At 31.6% G+C, this 20880-nt stretch overlaps 1 protein-coding gene across 3 annotated transcripts in view; it reads right to left on the reverse strand.

The window, feature by feature from the left end:
- Positions 1–20880, reverse strand: part of Nos (Nitric oxide synthase) — a 436979-nt gene that overhangs the window by 95977 nt on the left and 320122 nt on the right. For all 3 annotated transcript variants that reach the window (XM_088241938.1, XM_088241932.1, XM_088241947.1), the window contains 2 exons: positions 14772–14911; positions 1931–2105 (listed from right to left, as the gene is read on the reverse strand). In XM_088241938.1, coding sequence (XP_088098064.1) covers positions 1931–2105; positions 14772–14911 — 315 coding nt within the window. The remainder of the gene's footprint in view (positions 1–1930; positions 2106–14771; positions 14912–20880) is intronic.

The following is a 20880-nucleotide window of genomic DNA, read 5'->3' on the forward strand; positions in this document are numbered from 1 at the left end:
ATTTAATATAGTGCAAAATGCAATTTTTCTCCGCCTTCATATTTCCAAATTTGAAGAAAAATATTTAAAAATCCAGTCGTTAACTACTTTCTTGAAAATAGTTTTTGTCCTTGAGAGCTCAATATACTCTTCCAAAATATTGAACACTCTCGGTGCGATAAATGAGAGATGTCTCTGAGCAAAAGTCGTACGGGTTTTGGGTATGACATAATTCATGCTCTGGGAAAATGGATATTTTGCTGCACCTATTTGAGCACCGGCCGAATACACATAGAATTTACCCAATACCCGGCCCATTTTTATGAAAAAAAAATGAAATCTCATGCTTTGTGAAGGGTTTCTTAAACGTGTCATAATAATGAAAATACTAGGTCAAACAATTTGATAAGTCATTTTTGTATGATAGTTTTGCCAAAATTGGCCTTTATGGAGAGCCACATTGCAATGTTCGCACATATACCTACAGCGTCTCACTCCTTTTTTTGTGCTTTGTATCCTAGATCCATGTAAACACGTGATTATATTAACCACGCGTTGTGTCCCGGTTCCGTTTTTTTACGTAGTTTACCAGCAGCGAAAAAGTACTGATTTCATTAAAATGCACTTTTTTGAACAGCTGGTAAAAAACGTGAAAACACGGGACCGGGACACAACGCGTGGTTATTTAATCACGTGTTTATTTTATTTGACACTTTATATACATATACAATAAATATACATATAAGGGCGGGCATATTGCCTTAAGGCAATTTCTTCCTACCTACCCAAACTGCTCAGTTTGAGAAAATTATAAATACATGGACATATTGAATCTTACAATTTTATACAAAAATTAAAAGCAAACATTAACAAATATAAATATTAAAAAAAATAACACTATACTATGAAGAGAGGAGAGGGGATGGAAAGGAATGAAGAAGGATAAAGGAACAATTTAAATATTTAGATAGTGACATTTCAATCCTGACTTAAATGTAAACAAAGAAGGGGCGTCTCTAACATTAGAGAGTAAATTATTCCACAATCGAGCGGCTACTACTGTGAAAGAGGAGGCAAAAAAAATAGAGCGATGACAGGGTATTAAAAGGGTTCTCTCGTTACTAGAACGAAGAGATAGTCCGTGTTGTGAAAGAGGATGGATGAGCTCTCTCAGATAAACAGGCGAAGTGGGATTATTTAAAATATTGTGAAGAAGTGATAGAATGTGAATGTTTCTTCTATGCCTGATACTGAGCCAGTGTAGTTGCGTGCGATACTCGGTTATGTAGTCAAATTTGCGAAGATTAAAGATATAACGAATACAAATATTCTGCAATCGTTCTAACTTATCAAGCAATTCAGAGTTAGCATCTGGATAACATACATCCGCGTAGTCAAGGAGTGGAAGAAGTAAGCTCTGGACTAATGTTTGCTTAACATTAATTGGCAAGAAATTCTGTAATCTTTTAAGTGAGTGCAAACTGCTATAAAGTTTACGACTAACTTCGTTAACCTGATCGTGCCACTCTAAATGCTTATGAATGATAATACCTAAGTTTTTGACTGAAGTCAATGGAAATGGAATGGAATTTCTGTACCATCTATTTTGAAAAGAGGAAGTGTGGAAAAATTCACCTTTGAATACATTTGTTTACTACCAACAAGTACAATTTGGGTTTTTGTTGGATTTATGAGAAGTCCATGTTTTTTTGTCTATGAAGAGATATGGCCGAGTGCAAGTGACATTACTCTTTGTGTTTTAACAATGTCAACGGGCTCGAAATGAATATACAATTGCAAATCATCGGCATATAAATGGTACGAACAGTCATTGTGTTTACACGGCTCCGGGATACAAAGCGGTAATTCTATGGCCGAATGAAGGAATCCATTTTGCTTCAACCTAGCTCCACCATTTTCTGAATGAGTGCGTAAATAAATGATGGTTTACCTCCAGCATGTTCAGACGATAAGTGTCGCAAATCGTCCTGCATCCTATTTCGGTGGACATGTACCAGCCGTTGAAGGCGCAGCCCGTGAACTCCAGCCCGCCGCAGTCAAACCGCATATTGGCTACCGCCGGGACGACATACCAACGCAGCTTCAGTTCTTCGAACCACGGGAAACTGTAAATAAATAAATAAAAATTGAAATAACAAAAATAAATCGATTTAAACAAGTCCGCTGTAGTAGGAATAACGAGTAATATTAATAACTAGCGGACCCGACAGACGTTGTCCTGCCCGAACGCTGGCTTGCCTGCTATTACCTTGGAAAAAGACTTGATTGATAAGTCGGTACCTAGGTACTTGTTTATGGTTGAATTCCAAAACAAAAAATAATTCATTTTCAAATATAGAATTATTTTTGCAAATGTCAAACTCAGCTTTTCTCACCAACAGGGGTGCACCTTATTCATGAATGCGATTTTCGAAAATGTATAGAATGTCAGCTAATGCTTTTTTAGTATTACAAAAATCCAGTAAAAAGAAATTATAAGGAATGTAAGGAAAGAATCTGATCGAGGTCCACAAAAAAATGAATGTTTTTTGTAAAGATTCAAAAACAAACTTTTTTTTATACACAAAAAAAAAACATCCTTCCATTTTTTATACATGCGTTTTTCTCGAATGCAACCCTGGTAGATCGATGAATAAAACATTTACGCTCCTTACTTCTTTTTTTACATATTTAATGGAAGATTTTACGAACACGCGCAGCGCAAAGATCTACATTTCTCTGAAAACCGCACGTTAATCAATTAAGCCGTTTAGGAGGAGTTCAGTGACACGTACAGAGAAATTATATATATTAAGATAAGTGTGCACATATAAATGTATATCGTAATTCCTCTGCTCAGAAACATTTAAAAAAAAGAAACGTGGCCTGACTTTTCTTCATGCAAACGTATTCCTGTATTTTTCCTTAGATAACGCCACTAGAGCAATTATTTTTTTACACACTTGAGATATTTATGTCAGACAGAATGTCTGCGTACGTTTTATTTTTAGCCGTCGCAAATTCGACCACGTAACCGAATACCGCACGCAGTTACACTGGCTCAGTACCAGGCATAGAAGAAACATTTACATTCTATCGCTTCTTCACAATATTTTTACCAATCCCTATTTATCTGAGAGGTTTCTTCCAACCTGTATCACAACATGGGCTATTTTTTCGTTATAGTAACGAGAGAACCATTTTAATACCAATTCACTTCTCAAATTTTCTAGCCTCCTCTTTCACAGTAGTAGCTGCGCGATTGTGGAATAATCTACCCACTAATGTTAGAGAAGCCACTTTTTTATTTACATTTAAATCAAAATTGAAATGTCACTCTCATTGATTGAGTATTTGCCTTTGTTGTTTTTCCTCCTTTTTTCCTTTCCATTCCCCCTTCTCTTTTCATGGTATGGTTAAGATTTTAAGTCAATTTTTGTTTCTTTGTGAAAAGTGTACACATATTAATATACCTGGAATGTGTCGATAGAGCTACTATTTAGGTGGGAAGAAATTGCCGTAAGTATATAGTGTTCAATAAATAAAATTTACCATTGACGTACCTCTATCGATCTCGTATTTTGATAAAATGTTTCTGATGGGAGACTAACCTAACCAGACGATACTCCATATTACTGTCCAAGTGCTCTACTGGTATATAGATTCCCTGCTAATAAAATGATGCATATTTATGCAACTTTAAAAAAATATTTCGATTTTGAAATAGCTTAAAAAGTGTGAAATCCTTGCCTCGTTAGATTCCTTATCGTCTTATAAATAAAAACTCCAGTAACTTTTAATGCTGTTTATTCGATAAACCTGGTTTGGTCCAGAGCGAAATAATTGTTGCCTTTTCATCGAAATACGCAAAATAAGATGTTCTGAGTCACTTTTTTCATGCAACCCATTTTGTGACAAAAATGCAACTATTAGTTATTTTCAAACTAGCTTTTTTTGCAAATGACCATTAATCCGTGCGACCAACAAAGAAAGCAAAACCCGAATCACACGGACCAGGGGCATTGTACTGGAAAGCGTGACATTTTGTCACCAACTCTACAATAGTCGAGTGGTCATCTCGATTGCTTTGTCGAGTGCTATTCTTGAAAACCCTTTCACAATTTAATTATAACAAAGACGTACGAAAATGTGGCAACCCCTTAGAGAGCTGTTAATATTAACATATTACAACAGGGATAAATAATTTTTTAGAGAAGGGAATATAGAAGTCTAGGCATCTACAGGGCTTATGACCTGTCATTGGCTGGTTTAAGTGGCCACTTTACACAATGTGTAAAACTTAATTATTTATTGAGAAAAAAAAAATCACCCCCATTAATGTTCTTATTACAATGTACTTTCAATCCTGTGTCATATTTTTATTAATTATATTTATTTGCAACATTCTTATAACTTTGATTTCCGTCAAATATTGCACGTCTCTTTTGATTGCTTTTCCACCGTCTAAAATAAACCTTTACGGATACTAAATTTGTATGAAAACCATTACGTGTTTCTTCAGACATAAATTTGTCTCCGCAGTAACAGAAACGTGAGGCGTGACTTCTCGGTACAAAAAGTTGATTTCTCATAAAAGCAAAATGCGCCGAGCAGAAGAAAACACAGGTAAACGAAAAATAAAGTTCATTCGTTTACCAACGCAATTCATACGTTAAAGTTTATCGAAAATGAAAACAGAATGTTAAAAATTCACACAAAAAAGGATAGCTTTTCGCAAAAGATCTTAAAAGCTACGTTGGTTTACTTTTAATTTGACAAAAGCTAACATTAAAATATTTACAATGCCGTTTGTTTAAAATGCTTTTGATGAATAACGCTTTAAATTATTATTTTAACAATATTTTTGCATCCCCAAATGTTTGTGGATAATTGCCGAATTCCACTCTCTTGAAGCTATCGGTAACGGAAAAGGAGATTTGTAAGTCTAGGCATTCACAGGGCATATGACCTGTCATTTGCTGATTTAAGTTATTATTTTACTCACTCCTTAACATTTACCATTCTCTCCATGTTTGATCGTACATATTCAAGAGATAGAAGAGCTGAGTAAATATTCGCATGGATAGTCAGAATGATGAATAATAATATTTGGCTGATTTATATAGCGCCATTTTGTAAAAAATCACCCCAAGGGCGCTTTACAATTGTATATCTAAACTTGCATTCTAACTAAAATTAAGTGATACATTATATTTCCATTCCGTTAAACTTATAATCTAAGAAATCAAACACTGATTTGAACTGAACTGAACACTTGCCCTTAACTATTGGTTTTTCCCTCAATTATGATTAATGTACGTACTATTGTTAATATGATTATTTTTATTTTCTACGAAAGTACCTTGCATTATATAACTATATCTAATCTTCACATTCGTTTGAAAATGCCCTAACAAGGCGGAATAATTGTCACGAAATTTTTGTTTTTATATTTTTTATAATTGTAAAAAAAAATAAAGTGTTCAGTAGACTCAAATCAGTGTTTGATTTCTAATATTATAAGTTTAAATATGGAGTTCTACAAAATAAACACCAAATCAATCAATGATGAATATTACTCAGTATGTAAATTGGCCACTTAAACCAGCCATCAATATGTTTTAATTTATGTAATGCCTAAACTTCCATATTCACTTCATAAACATGTGTTTTCTCTCTTTTTAATAAAACTTTTTTCAAATAAAATTTATATGAGATATTGTCATTCTTCATTATACAATTACACAAACTTAATAAAACCAAAATGTGTGTTTAATCACTATTGAATTAACGGGTTGTGGTCTCTGGACTTTCCGATTTTAGAGGTTCGAACCCCGCTCTACTCTAACTTGATTCCCCTTTTTTTAATATTGAGCTATTTACAAATTTAGAATATTTATAATAAGAAAAGATAAGAAGGCAAATATTTTCATTTTTTTAAATAGAAATATTCCGGGCACAATGTGTCACTCTATCAATAAGGGTTTTAACTTTTATTATTTCACGAAAATTACAAATGATGGAATTGAAAAATAAAGAGTGTAAAAAAATTAAGAAAGTCATAAAAATTACATGAAAGACTTCTGCAAGTGGTATGGTGCAGATTAGTTGAAAAAAAAACAGAAACGATTTACATTTTCTGTTTATAAAAATATCAATTATAAAACGGAATATGATTGAAGGATTAGATATGAAAGCAAATAATATTCAAAGCGAAACACAAACATCTATAGCTGATTCAACAAGGTTACTTCCGTATACATTGATTTTATTTTCAATTTGAAAAGAAAAGTTGCACGTGAATCTTACTGATATATTTTTTTTTAAATTTGTAATATTTTTCAAAAGCTTAGACGTTAAGACGCGAGTCGAAGAATTGCGCACAATCTTGTTTATCGAACCTAAAAAAACAATTTATTTTATTCATACAAATACATATATATTAGAAAAAAAATAGTAACGTAATAACAATTTTGTGAAAGTCAAGTGGGATTTTAGTTGTGAAATCAATTGAGATTCAATAATAACTCCTCACCCCCGGTTACCACCCAATGCTACCAGAATTTAACGAGCATGCCAACATCTCTCTTCTAGGAGGATAGCGCGCCTTCGTTTCGAACAAGAGACTTTAAGGCAGGATCAGTACAAATAAGTACTGGAAAATTGGTTACTTCCTGAAGCCGAAAAATGTTTTCCTGGTGGCCCAGAGTGCATGTTTATGCACGACCCCGCATCCTGTGTTATAAAACCAGAACTTTCGCTGCATTTCTAGCTGAAAAAAATGGGAAAGTTTTACCTTGGCCGGGGAAATCTCCCGGCATTAATTCCATTGAAAACCTGTGGAAGCTCAAGAACAAAGAAATTGCCAAGGACGTGATCATAACCAATCACCAGCTCATCGAAATCCTCATTCAAGTATAGCCTTACTATCCTTAATTAAAACTTATTGTATCCCATGACTTGTACAATCTGAAATTGTGGCTAGAGGCGATATCACAAAATATTTACATTCTATCCGATAATGTTTATTTATAATTGAACTAAAAAAATAATCTCAAATTAAGAACACAAAATGATCTTTAAATTTTTCCAATGAAATATTCATGTTTTTTTGACTTTTTAACAAAAATTAACGTTTATAATTTTTTATTATGTTGTGTGCGTTTTATGTAGAATAAGGTATTATTTTTCCAAAATAAATCAAATAAAGTGCATGTTAAACCGTGTCGCTTAAGAGGCACCCCTCTTAAAAATAATATCGTCTCCAAGATATTGTGTTTACTCAACAAAATGGAGGAAAAGCCTACCTGTGAGACCGATTTATTAAATGTCGATTTGGCTGTGTCAATATCAGTATAAAATAAAAATTGTAGGGGTGTAGATACAAAAAATATGCTTTCGAAATTACAAAATGTTATTGTACAGAGTGTGATGGAACTACTGACGTGTGTATACATATAAAGGTATATCTGTATCTATTTTTCCGGGCGCATGAAGAATACACGTTTCTGAAATTGAACCAGAAGCCTGAATGAGTGTTATCAAATCGATGGTAACTCTCAGGTAAATTTGGCTCGTTGTGTAGTGGTTCGCCTATCGTTCCTGAGATCCTATGTTCGATTTCTGACAGGGTGGACGTGAAACACTTATTAAACAGGTTATTGAACATCTAAATTTGTTGCAATAAAGAGGGAAAACATTTTTGAGAAGGGAAAATGGAAGTCTAGGCATTTATAGAGCTTGTGACCTATCATTGACTGGTTTAAGTGACCACTTTACACAATGTGTAATATTGACTATTTTGTCTATGTTCAAACATCCACATTTCCTCAAGTCTTCCATCTGTTGACTTTTGTGAAGTAAAAGAGCTGTAACCTTTATCGTGTGGGTGGTTCATCCGGTTGAAAGTTGTTTAAGAGCTTAAATCAATATTAGTTGTTTTAAAAAAAAATTTCGTCAAGATTATTCCGCTTTATAGTGTAGTGGTTGGTATACCACGCTTGATGTCCTGGGTTCGTTTCCTAGCAATATTGTAAATCATATTTAGATTTAAATTTAAAACTGGTTGCCCCGGTTTCCACTTCAGCGCATTTCTCGTAATCAATGGTGCGCAATTCAAACAGTATTATTTAATTGAGGAGATTTAGGCTTCAACAAACACCGAAAGAGTACCTTTACCAGTTTATCTCGCACATTCTGGGGGTTTATAGAATTACGCACAACCGTAAACATTATTGCGAGCAAACAGCCCCCCGTAATTGGCCGTCCATTTAACGATCGGAATAATTGGGACGAATTTATGTTTTAAAGTTAATTATTTCAATTGAGACATGTCAACAACTTTTTTTATTCTAACACCGAAACGACTAACTAATTGAACAGCTATCGAAATGTTTGTACATTTTTATGTACCTACTTATAGATACACGTACAAATACATCTATGAAATTACCATTTTGTATTGGAAAAATAAACTTTATTTCATGAATGTGAGAGAGAAGAAGGTTGCGAATGTACGGGGCAGGGTGTGTGTGTGTATGCGAACAAGTATCAATTTTTTCTTGAAAAGGAAAAACGCAGTATCTATTTACATTTTAAAATTGTAAAATTAAGACATAGTAAGAATAATTGTTAAATAGATTAGGATACGTAAACGAACAAAAACAATTTGGAATATCACCAAAAACTAAAAGGGTAGCATTTAGTTTTAATTTTAAAGCTTGCATTTTGAAAGTTATTTTATTACAATCGAAAGTGTCAATAGAATGAACTTTTGAATTTTTTCGAGAGAAAAGTTTTAACAGATGGTAAATGGAATAAACAGTTTAGTGTGACGAATACGGTATCTAGGAGTGTTAAGCGGTATTTTAGAGACTAAATATGAGCTATCGAGACGTTCTTTCAATATAAAGTGAAGAATTACCGATATCCAGCACAAGACGACGACCACTCAGACTTGGTAAATTATAAGTTTTACAAAAAGATGTACAGTTTACGTCAGTAAATTTGCATCTCCAATTAAGATTCCGAAGAAATATCCATTGAGTTTTTCCAAATCTTTCTATGAAATTAATGTATTGCGGAGACTAAGCATAAGGGGCGTTTTCAAGTAGACTACGAACGTTCGCAAAGTACAATATTTGAATACATCCGATATTTTCAAATAGGTACTTCATAAGTTTGGAGGATGAAACCCAGATTTCTGTATACTCAGTTAAGTATTTCATCAAGATGGTTCACAAAAACAAATTTTTTATTCAATGTTACACCTAAATTAACCGTGGTATCAGTTCTTTGAAAAGGTTGATTTCCAATATAATATTTATAATGTATGGGGTTCCGACTTTGTAAAAAACATTAAGTCACGTTAAAATTTATGCAGATTTTTGTATGATATTGATTTAGGTTAAATTATCTTGAAGCTTATGACTTATCTATAAAGTTTCACCCTTTGATTGGTAGTTAATGCCTTTTCTGTAATACCACATAGCACGGTTAAGTTCCCTGGTTTATTGTACTAATAAATTTTGATTTTTTACTGCTTTTATTTTATTTTGATTTATTGGCTCTACAGCTACTATTCTGTTTGTAAAATATAATAGGGGGAGGTCCTACAGCACCGCCACTTTAAGATTTTTCCTCAATTTTACTATCAGATAAATTACAAAACGATAATTAAAACTCACGCTAAGCTGTATATTAATATCATAAAAACAACACAAGGTGTTAGATAAAAAACAGTTTCGTTACAAAAATAGCCAAACACGAAAAATTAGGTCTAAAAAAAGTGGTCGCCAGTATCGGCCGTCGAAAATATGAATGATGAAATCTTACAAAAACCAAAAATATACGTTGTCATTATGCAGGCGCAAGCTTCGTGCACCCAGATTTTACAACTTTTGCATTGAATCCAATGTTTGTTATGGGACACATTGTCACTTCATGACAAGCAAACTTTACGGCTGCACCGACAATCCTCCCTTGGTGGCATATATCTCTGTATTAAAATTAAACAAGCAGCGACAGCTTCACACCCCGCGAAACATGTATTTGTGTGAGGACATTACGCAACGATATCTGGAGTCAGTATTCCTTAAGTTAACCGGCCGATTCTATAGGCCGGCCGGTACTGTAGGACTTCCCCCTAATAACACTAGACAAATACCGTTGATTCTACTTTTTCAAAACTTTTTGAGAAAATAATTTATGATCAAGTATCTAAAGCACTTGAATCTTCCTTCAGTACTTCACAACGTGGTTTTATATTTGGTAGATCTACCGTTACAATTTTAGTTTATTATACTAATTATCTTCTAAAAAGTATGGACAACTGATTCCAAGTTGACTCAATCTACACGGACTTTAGTAAAGCCTTCGATAAAGTTGATTATAAAACTTTACTACTAAAAATAAAACGAATTGGCATCAGTGGTGATTTATATCGATGAATGTGTTATTATATTGATAACAGATCACAGGCTGTAGTAATTACTGGATACAAATCCAACTGCTTTTTTGTTACATCTGGCGTACTACAAGGATCAATTCTAGGACCCCTACTATTTAACATATTTATTTACGACATGCAGGAATGTTTTCATCATGCCAAATCAGTACTCTTTGATGATAGTAAAATATTTTTGAAAATAAATAAAAAAAGGACTGCAACTTCCTATAATCTGATTTGAACCGCCTTTCAGATTATTGCCGCATCAACCATCTTACCCTTAAAATATATAAATGCATATGTATATATTTCTCGTGTTAATAGAATCTTTTCATTTTTAAGTATACTCTAATGAATAAAATGTCTCAAAGGAAGAACGTTATTAGAGACTTAGGAATAGTTTAAAATTCCAAGCTTGTATTCAATATTCACATTAATGAAATAATTAATAGGCCATACAAGATACTAGGTTTTTTAATGCGAATGTCTAATGTCTTCAAAAACATAAAAAATATTAACCCTGATGCATAACGCATATGTGAGAAATCAGAATATGCTTCCATCATATGGAATCCCCAATATAAAATATAAATAAACAACCTAAAAAAGATACAGAAGAAATTTATAAATTTAATAAAATACAAATTTTATTGTTTACCAAATGCAATTCAACCTCTGAAGTCTAAAAGAGTGATTGCAGATCAATCATTCCTATTCAAACTAGTGAACAACGTCATAGACTGCTCTTTACTCTCAAATTCTTTAGAATATCTTGTACCCAACAGAACAAGACTCCATACTACATTCAATTTGCCTATACCTAGACTGACTCGAGGAAAAACGATTTTTTCTTTAGAGCATGTCATTATTATAATACGGTTCTCTCCGGTCACGCAGACAATTTTTATCTCTCATATATGAAATATACAAGATTCCTTATAGACAGTACACCTGCTTAGTTATACGATGTTAGTAATTATGTATGTATGTTCATTATTATATATCGTACCTTTTACATTATTTTCATAAAACTGTTAATTTTTTTTTTTCATTACACTTTCAAATTTTTTACTATGTATATACATATCATAGAATTAAGAATAGTCCAGAAGGAGCGTAGAATCATATTTGAATACATCGGAACATGTGTCCAATAACTCCCCCACTCCAGGTTACTTTCGCCGCGCGCATTCGTGAAGTCGCCGGGTAGTGTTGATTGATGGGAAAAAAAAATCATAACACAAATGTAAGGTTAAAAAAAAGTAATCTGTTAATTTTACTAAAATGTTATTCTGCACGTGGAAACATTGATTGACACAACAGAGTAGATAAGTAAGGGGTCATTTAATAAGAGTAGTTGAATTAATGAACTTAGAACTTAAAATATAAAACAAATTTTATTTCACATAAAACGGATATTTTTATATCATGTTAAATACTATTTGTTATTTTAAAGATAATGTCGTTGAAATGTCACTAAAAGTAATTTGTTAATTTCACTTAAATTTTACTGTGCACGCGAAAACATTGATTGACACAACAGATTAGATAAGTGAAGGGTCATTTAATAAGAGTAGTTAAATTAATGAGCTTTGAACTTAAAATATAAAACAAATTTTATTTCACATAAAACGGATATTTTTATATCATGTTAAATAATATTTGTTATTTTAAAGATAATGTCGTTCAAATGTCCCCCACGTCGTTATTTAATCTGAGGTCTAATTTTCATTTATTTTTTTTATTAGATGAGCAAAGTAGGGTGAAAAAAATTACTACCCTGGCAACACTAACAAAATTTCCGTTTTGTTTCTTCGACAATCTGACAGATGGAAAAATAATTTAATTTTTAATTAATGCATTTGTTATATACACATTCATTTACAAATTATTGATGTAATGTGATTGCATCCTGTTTTTTTAAGATCCTAGCAGTATTTCTAAACTTTAAAAGGACACAACACGGCATAGTTGAATTCAAATCCGGAGTTGTGTACTGAACGACGTCTACAAAGAAACTAATGTAAACCTACTCATTTATGAGTAGTTGAGTCGCCTTCTGTTTGATGTGTGTATGCGGTTTCTGTACTATTCTTAATTCTATGATACATAAATGTATTTTCATTTTATTTTCAACTTCTACGTTCCTATCATTTTTCAATTTTCAAATTGCTTTTATTATTATATCTATAATGTACTTAATCAATAGCTTACATCACTGTGGAAAATTTATATTGACTGTTTTCATATTTTAGTTTTAATGTATTCTTATTTTCTGTACGTAAGATATGTATAAAAAAAGTTGTTTTTTCCTTAAATAAATAAAGTGACAGATTAAAAATAACAAATCGCATGGCGAAGTTTCTGAGCCACTGAAAAATTCATTGAACGTACCTCTAGAGATATTAAAATATTATAAAATAAGACGCTTTGCAGACGATGCCTTAATATATATATTAGAGGAATATTACAAAACAATAATGGACAAATTGAATCATGATCTAAATAATGTATCGCCATGGCTAAAAATAAAATAAAATTGAATATATACTAAACAAAATATATTAACATCGATAACAAAAGAATAAAAGTGACACCGTCAATTACAAAAGCTAATGCAAAACTTAATAAAGTTGGTGATATTCAATATTTGTCTGTAATAATCGGTTTGAAACCTTTATTTCATCAAAACACTAAGATAGTTACGAAAAAAAATGCAAAAAACCGTTTTAGAAGAAAAATTAGAAAATTTGTTGATAAGGATTTATGGAAAATTATTTACAACACAATTATTGAACCACACATTTACGACTTTAGCAGCATATAATTTTTATCAAACCGAGAAAATTTAAACAAAGCCTGAAGAAATTATGCTGAAAAAAAAACCGGCACAGGGTGCGAATTCGATGTTAAATTAATTAAAAGTACCAACATACAAATAAATAATATTTTACAATAAGATGATATTTTTTTGTGCTTAATATTATTATTTCTTATATTATTAAAACACATAATATTGAAATAAAAGTGATCAAAGCTAACATAAACATGGTCACAAGACCAGAGAAATTGTAAAAATCAGACTCCCATTTAAAAAAAATGGCGAAGTTGCAAAATTCAGTTTAAAATAAGACAATAAAAAAATATTATATGAGAAAAAACATTTATGAAAAAAAAAACGAATGAAATTTAAACTCAGGGTTAAAAAATATGTTAACAACTTATAAATGAAATGTTTAAACATTATTATTATTAGAGCACATGTGAAAATATTTTACATACTTTAAAATTCTAAATAAAAAAAAAGGAAAAAAAATAAATTAATTAAGCCTTTTTTTGCCGTATCGTGTGAATTCGAACGATGCATGTGAAATAAGCCATGGACTATAAAATACTTAGAATATAGTTACCATCGAATAACCAAGTTTCATCTCGTCTATCCCAATCTGTTTCTCTCGTCTCCTATTCCCCGAGTGCGATGTTTCTCCCAAAACAATTTAATAACACGTCCTCCTACGTTCTACTTTTACGCTTGTTGTTCAGTAGTCTTGGTGGTTGGTTTCTCTCCATTATTGAAATATCAGACAGGTAGACTTTGAATTATTAAGTAAAATTAACCAAATTACGGGATTACCTACATAGATAGATGCAACAAAAACAAACATTCAAAATTATTCTAAGAATTCAAAATTACAATGACTAATATCATGGAAAATAGGAAAATATCCATTGTTTACAGTTTTGAAGTAATAAGGGTGTATGATATACTGTCGAGTAAAAAAAATATTTTTGAAATTATAATTTTGAATTCCTGTAGAAACGCTCGTCATACGTCATGATTCATTTTAATTTTGAACTTTGTTTGAAACCGTTAAAAATTTTTTAGAACATCGTCACGAATCTTGACCTTACGATTATCAATGCCAAATATGTCGCGTTTTAATAGGGACAAATATTTTTTTTAAAGATATGTATTTTTTAAACATTTCTCCACAATATCAACATTGATTTTGAAACAACAATTAATTTTCCTAAATCCGCTTCACAAACTTTTATCGGTATTAGTAGTATGTGATATTTCCCTATTCATTGAAACCAAAGAAATTGCCACTAGAATTTGACATTTGCTACAAATTATTACCACTTTTATAAAAAACACAACCGTCAATTGACAGTTGTGTTTTTATCTATTGAAATATAATTATCTTTACGAAAGGTTAACGGTTCGTGGTGCTGACGGAAATTCGATGGATTGTTTATAAAACCGGCTCTCAGTGAATAAATAATATTACAAAACTATAAAATGTTTACTATAAAAAACACAGTTTCACGAAATGTTACTAACTTGGGATGCGAAAAATGTATTTCCATAACCAGGTCCCTGGGGATCTCAAAGAAGTCAGGATCCTTTCCATTAGCGGACAGCACTAGCGGGAGAACGTCCCAGGCGGTCTTGGCAGGTTTCCATCCGAGGCTCAGGCATAACTGGAAGTTGATAAAATATTACATTATATATCCACGAATCCGATTCTAATATAAAAACAATCCTACATGAAACATGAAAAACATATCAAGCGTGGTAAACAACATTTTATCCTATGTTTGTTTACGAATATCCTATGATGTATATACGTATACACTTTACTCCAGGGTTAGTGTGCGAAAATTCATTTGGTTACTTGTAAAAATAATAAAAGAAAATCCTTTGAATTTATACTCTTTGCGAAGCCCAAGTGTTTAGCAAACTTTTTTGAAAAGAGGCAAGGCCCCGATTACAATGAGGAGTCAACACAGTTATCTTCAATTGTCCATATAGTAAAAGCGAAACTTCTGTAAGAAAAATTAAATATTCATTTGATCGATTTTAGAGTACTGACAAAGATATTGTTTTTTATAAATATACACAATTTCCTAGATAAAATTTTATTTTGTTTTTTTGACACATAAAGATATTATTGTAATCGGGTCCCAGAAAGCGAACTCGAGAATATTGACATAAATTTCGTAGATAATTCTTCTCATTGGTACATATTTTTTTTTTTATTTACGGACATTGTCCATATAAACAACTCATAGGGTAATTATACTACAATATAAAAACAGTTAAAAACATTAAAAAAATAAGAAAGAAGCATTGTCAAACATAAGGGACATCAAGACAAGATATGGACTATTTACCTAGTGCTCGTTTAAATTGTTGTAAATTTAAACCAAAAAAGTCCATATCTTGTCTTGAGTTAACAATACGACAAAGACGGGTATAATATTATTTTAGATGCGATTTCAAGGTTAACGTTGCTATTTTCGAGTAAAATTTGAATCAACCTCTACTCAATAAAGACTCAAATTTTATATGGATGCCTAGTGCGGCCCCGACATATTGCCCTTAATCAACTGTCACTATCAACAGTAAACATACTTTAATTCAAAAATTTATCCCCTAGATTAAGAAAAAATAGAATCTGAAGTAAATATGTTGATATAAGGAAAGTTTTTAAGCAACATAATACACGTGTCGGGACAATAAATGCCAAAAATCAATGTAAATCATAGGAAAATATTTGAAATCAATTACTGGTGAAAACTGACTTTACTACTTTAACACCAATGTTTTGAGTTTGTCCAATTTTTTTTAGACAAGGACTGGATTCAACCAACTAAGAAGCTGTAATATCAACATATTACAACAGACATGAAGAACATTTGAGAACGTAAAAAGACCCAATAAGGAAGTTCAGTGTCTTTTTTTATTTGTTAATAGAATATTAAAATAAGCCAATTTTTTTTTTTTAAATTTGTGTATCGTATTATCAGCGCTTTGATTTTTTAAAGTTTTGCATTCCTGAAATAGCTCCGCGTGTAACCTCAGAGGTTGTTCTATGACAGTTCATCCGATTGGTTCGTTTACGGTGACCAAACCGAATATCCTTCAAATCTCTCATATCATTGAATGGTTCATATGAACCAGTGACATCATTCAAAGTAGTGCGTTTTTATTAAAATATTTTTTTTTTGGGTACATTTAAAAAAAATATTATTTTACGTGCTCTAATTTTTACCGCGCGCAAGAAAACATTTTTTGTATCCAATTTCCTGTAGGGCTGAAGTTCCTCATTGTAATGACGGCGAATTGTGTGTGCGTGGTTCCGCTCTGTGATATTGAGTATTTACCTAAAGACAAAACGATATTGAAAATAGCACGATATTAAAAAATTTAATGCTCTTTTGTTCCGACAAATATAATTTCGGTATTTTATACTCGAAAAAGGTCAGTTGTATATTTTTTGGTGGGAAGATTTATTTGCGCTTTATTTATTGGATTTTAATACTTAGGGACAATTCTCTCGTGTTGTTTAAAAACGGTTACGCATTTTTTAAAATGTTTAAATGCTCCCACAACATACGCCACTTTTTAAAATTTACATGTATTGGTTAAAAAAATAATCCAAATTACCAAGTAAAAATTAATACTTTAGTTATACGAACATTAATTTTTCTAAATTATTATCGAATGAAATTATTACTTATTAATATATTGTTAGTAAAATATGTTGTACTAGGTTTGCTATCTAAGTATCTAGATAATATCGTCGGCTTTCTGGCAGTTGTAAGATTTTTCAATTTTCAATTCTGAAGTTTATTCCAAATCGTGAATTAAAATAAAACCTGTGCTTTTGTAAAACTTGTAGTTGACTATTCCAAAATATTTTTAATTGTATTTAATCATAAATTTTGACTAAAAACAACAAATTTGCTTCACTAACTGACTTTTGTCCATTAATCTAATGAAGAAAAGGAAATCAAAAGCGTCCCAGAATTGCTTTATGTACAAGGGAATAAAGTAATTTGAGGAAATGCCAGAAAGCATAAAAAATGGAAAAGTGCAAATATAGTTTAAATTAAGTGTGAAGAGTATATCTGTTAAAAATACAAGATTATATTTATTATAAATAGAGAAAATACATAAATTAATATTTATAAATGTTGATATAAAAGAACAGTTTGAATATTATAAATTAGGATAGTAAGTGTACAATAGTAATAGATAATTTAAAAATAAGTTTAGATGTAAAAATTGTATTGTAAACATAAAGTTACACTATTTTTATCATAAAACAAAAAAAAAATAATTTACCAATTTTGCTTGCTAATAATTTGACTTCAAAAGCAGTTATTAAATATGAAACTGAATGTTAATATTACTTTGCAAAATATTTTTTATTATTTCGAAAATTACAGTTTAGAAGCAATTAATAATTAATCCAACATTAATGTAAAAATCAAACAAAACAAAATATATATTATTGCTAAACATTTATTTAAATAATTTTTTTTATTCTTTTATATTTTTTTTATTATTAATTAAAACTAATGTCTGAGCACCCGATCACAAACTATTATTGAGTAGTTTATCGGGACAAAATATATTTTAATACTTTGTTTTCTTTATAATGTATTAATATTGTTACAATGTGTATATTTTATTGAATAAATTTTCCTCACTCATAATTAAATTACTTATTTTTGTAGAGGTTTTTTTTTAAAAAAAAAAAACAGTTTTAAATAGTTAAAAATAACTTTATTCATAATAGACATAATAACACGAAACTTTGGGATGTGTACTGTTACCACGGTTGTTTAATCTATACATGGATAACTGTTTAAAAGAGATATAATGTATGTGTATGTATAGAGCAAAAATTGATAATTTTTCAGTAAGCTGCTTGTTGTATGCTGATGATGCAGTTTTGTTAGCAAGCAGCAACGAGGATTTGCAAAAAAGAGTCTCTAGAATGTATGATGCATGCCTGGAGAGCGAATTGGCGATGAACGAAAGTAAGTCAAAGGGGAAGTATTTGAAAGGGGAAGTGAGGTTACTGACTACAAAATAAATGTTAACGACTAATGTCTCGAATAAGTAGAAGAGTTTGTGTATCTGGGAAGCATGTTTTCAAGAGATGGAAGAATAGAAAAATATGTTGAAAGGAGAGTGAATGCGGGCAACAAAATGAACGGCGCACTATGCACAGTAATTGCTAATAAAAATATGTCAATTGAAGCTAAACAGGCAGTGCACAACAGAGTTTTAGTCCCGATACTTATGCATGGAAGTGAAACATGGAACTGGCAGAGGAAGGATGAAAACCGAGTGAACGCGGTTGAAATGTCATGTCTTCGATGAATGTTAGGAAATCAATGTTTGACAGGGTCACAAATGATGAAATCAGGCGAGAGTGTAAATCTGAGTTAAGTATGATTGATAAGATTAAGAAAGTGTCTCTGAGATGGTTTAGTCATGTAGAACAAATGGACGACGAAAGAATTGTAAAATAAGTATATATGGTGAAAATGAACGGTATTGCTAGACGAGAACGACCAAGGGAGACGTGGCATGATCAGATAAACCAAAATCTTAAGTTTGGTCTTGTCAAAAGCAGACAGAATCGAAGGGCATCTATGACAACATATATAATTGTGGAAGAAGATAGGAATGTATGCCAGGATAGACGTGTGTAGCGGTCCATTTTCTCTGCCTACCCCTACGGGAAAATAACGTGATAGTAGTAGTAGTATTGGTGCATGAAACTTTATATGCTTTTTACTGTTTAAAATACTTTTAATGAGGAATAACAAAAAATACACCTAACTAAAAATATAAATAATAGACTAATGTCGGTTGGTAAGTGCTAACATGCCATATCCACAGTAATTGATTATGTCAGGCAAAAATGGGTTAGTGAAATTAAAATATTCATCCAAATAATATTTTAACATCTGGGCACTTAACTCGTTTCCGGTGATGAAAAAAAGCTTTTTTTCAAATAAAAATCAATATTTGCGTTGTTATGATTTACCCAAATATTTAATTTTGAGGCCCATTTTTGACGAGTTGTAAATAACTAAGTATTAAAAAATTTTTAATCAAGTTGGAGAAGGGTGGATTCAAACCACGGACCTTTGAGCTGTGAGTCCAAGACACTAGCTACGGGACCACAACACGATTAAAAAATTTTGACTTATAGAATCAGTTACTAGCTTTTGCCAGATAAACAAAAAGTACAAAAATTTTTTAAAAATATTTTCAGACGTTGCCTAGTAGGTAAATGGTTCAGCCGGAGAAATATCATTTACTTGATAAAGATTTCAGCTCTTTTATTTAACAATAGTCAACAGATGGAAGCGTTTAGAAAGTATGGATGTTCAAACATACGCAGAATGGTGAATGTTATACAGAGTGTCAAGCGGCCACTTAAACCAGCCAACAATAGATCATTAGCCCTGTGAATGCCTGGACTTCCATATTCCCTTCTCAAAAATATTTTTCCTCTCTGTTGCAACAAATTTAGATCAAAATGTCATACATCATTTGAAAGAAAATTTTCTGCTCTTCTAGATATTGCGTTTGCTTTTACGTTACATGTATTATTTCAAAATCGATTATCAAGTAGACGAAAGTGACCATTTTTGACACCTTTTTCTGTTCGCGAACAATCGAGGAATTAAGCTGCTAAAGCTGCTGGAGATATTTGCGAAGTAAACGGTGAAAATGCTTTAAATTATTGAATAATTTGTTGTAAAATAATGTAGGAGACATTATCAACATTTTTTTGTACTTTTTGTTCTCTTCTAAGTACAAGGTGTCCAGCGGCAGATCTCCGATTTTGAAAATTTATTTTAAAAAAAAACGAAAACATGTAGATCAAAACTCTTTATTATTTTAAATAGAGGACAAAAGTGGAAAAAAAAACACCTTTTCTAAATGTCGACCATTATTTTGTACACACTCCAAACTATTCTGCACATTTTGAATCGGGTTGTGGTCCTGTGGCTAGTGTCTCGGACTCACGGACCAAAGGTCTGTGGTTCGAATCCCACTTTACCCCAACTTGATTCCCATTTTCTAATAGTGAGTTATTTACAACTCGTTGAAAATGGCCCTCAAAATTAAATATTTGGGTAAATCATAAGAACGCAAATATTTCTTTTAAAAAAAAAAAAAAAAAAAAAAAAAAAACACGACCACAAACTGCACTGGAAATAACGTTTATTTTAGATTGGATATTGTCTTTTAATTATGCGAAACTGGCAGACTAATTTTTGTAAGCGAAACTTTTGAGATAGTCCTAAAAAAAAGTCACATTGACTGAGATCGGGAAATCGGGAAATCAGGCGATGTCGCCAAATCTGGAGATCATTTTTCCTGGGAATATGGCCGGCAGTGTGGGCAATTGCACCATCTTGTTGAAACCGTGTGTTTCTATTGAAAAAAGAACCATATTTAGCAGTCTGTCCAAAAAACGTGTCAATCATTTCGCAGTATCTTTCAGAATTGACGGTTACGGATACGCCTCGCTCGTTTTCAAAAAGGTAAGACCCTATTTTGCCGTCATGAGAAAAAAGGACGCATCTAACATTTTTTTCGAAAATGATTTAAATTTGTATTTGGAATTAGG

The sequence above is a fragment of the Micrasema longulum genome, unplaced genomic scaffold, assembly GCF_059751315.1.
Source record: "Micrasema longulum isolate JH-2025_06_02 unplaced genomic scaffold, ASM5975131v1 h1tg000133l, whole genome shotgun sequence".
NCBI classification, from domain to species: Eukaryota; Metazoa; Arthropoda; class Insecta; order Trichoptera; family Brachycentridae; genus Micrasema; species Micrasema longulum.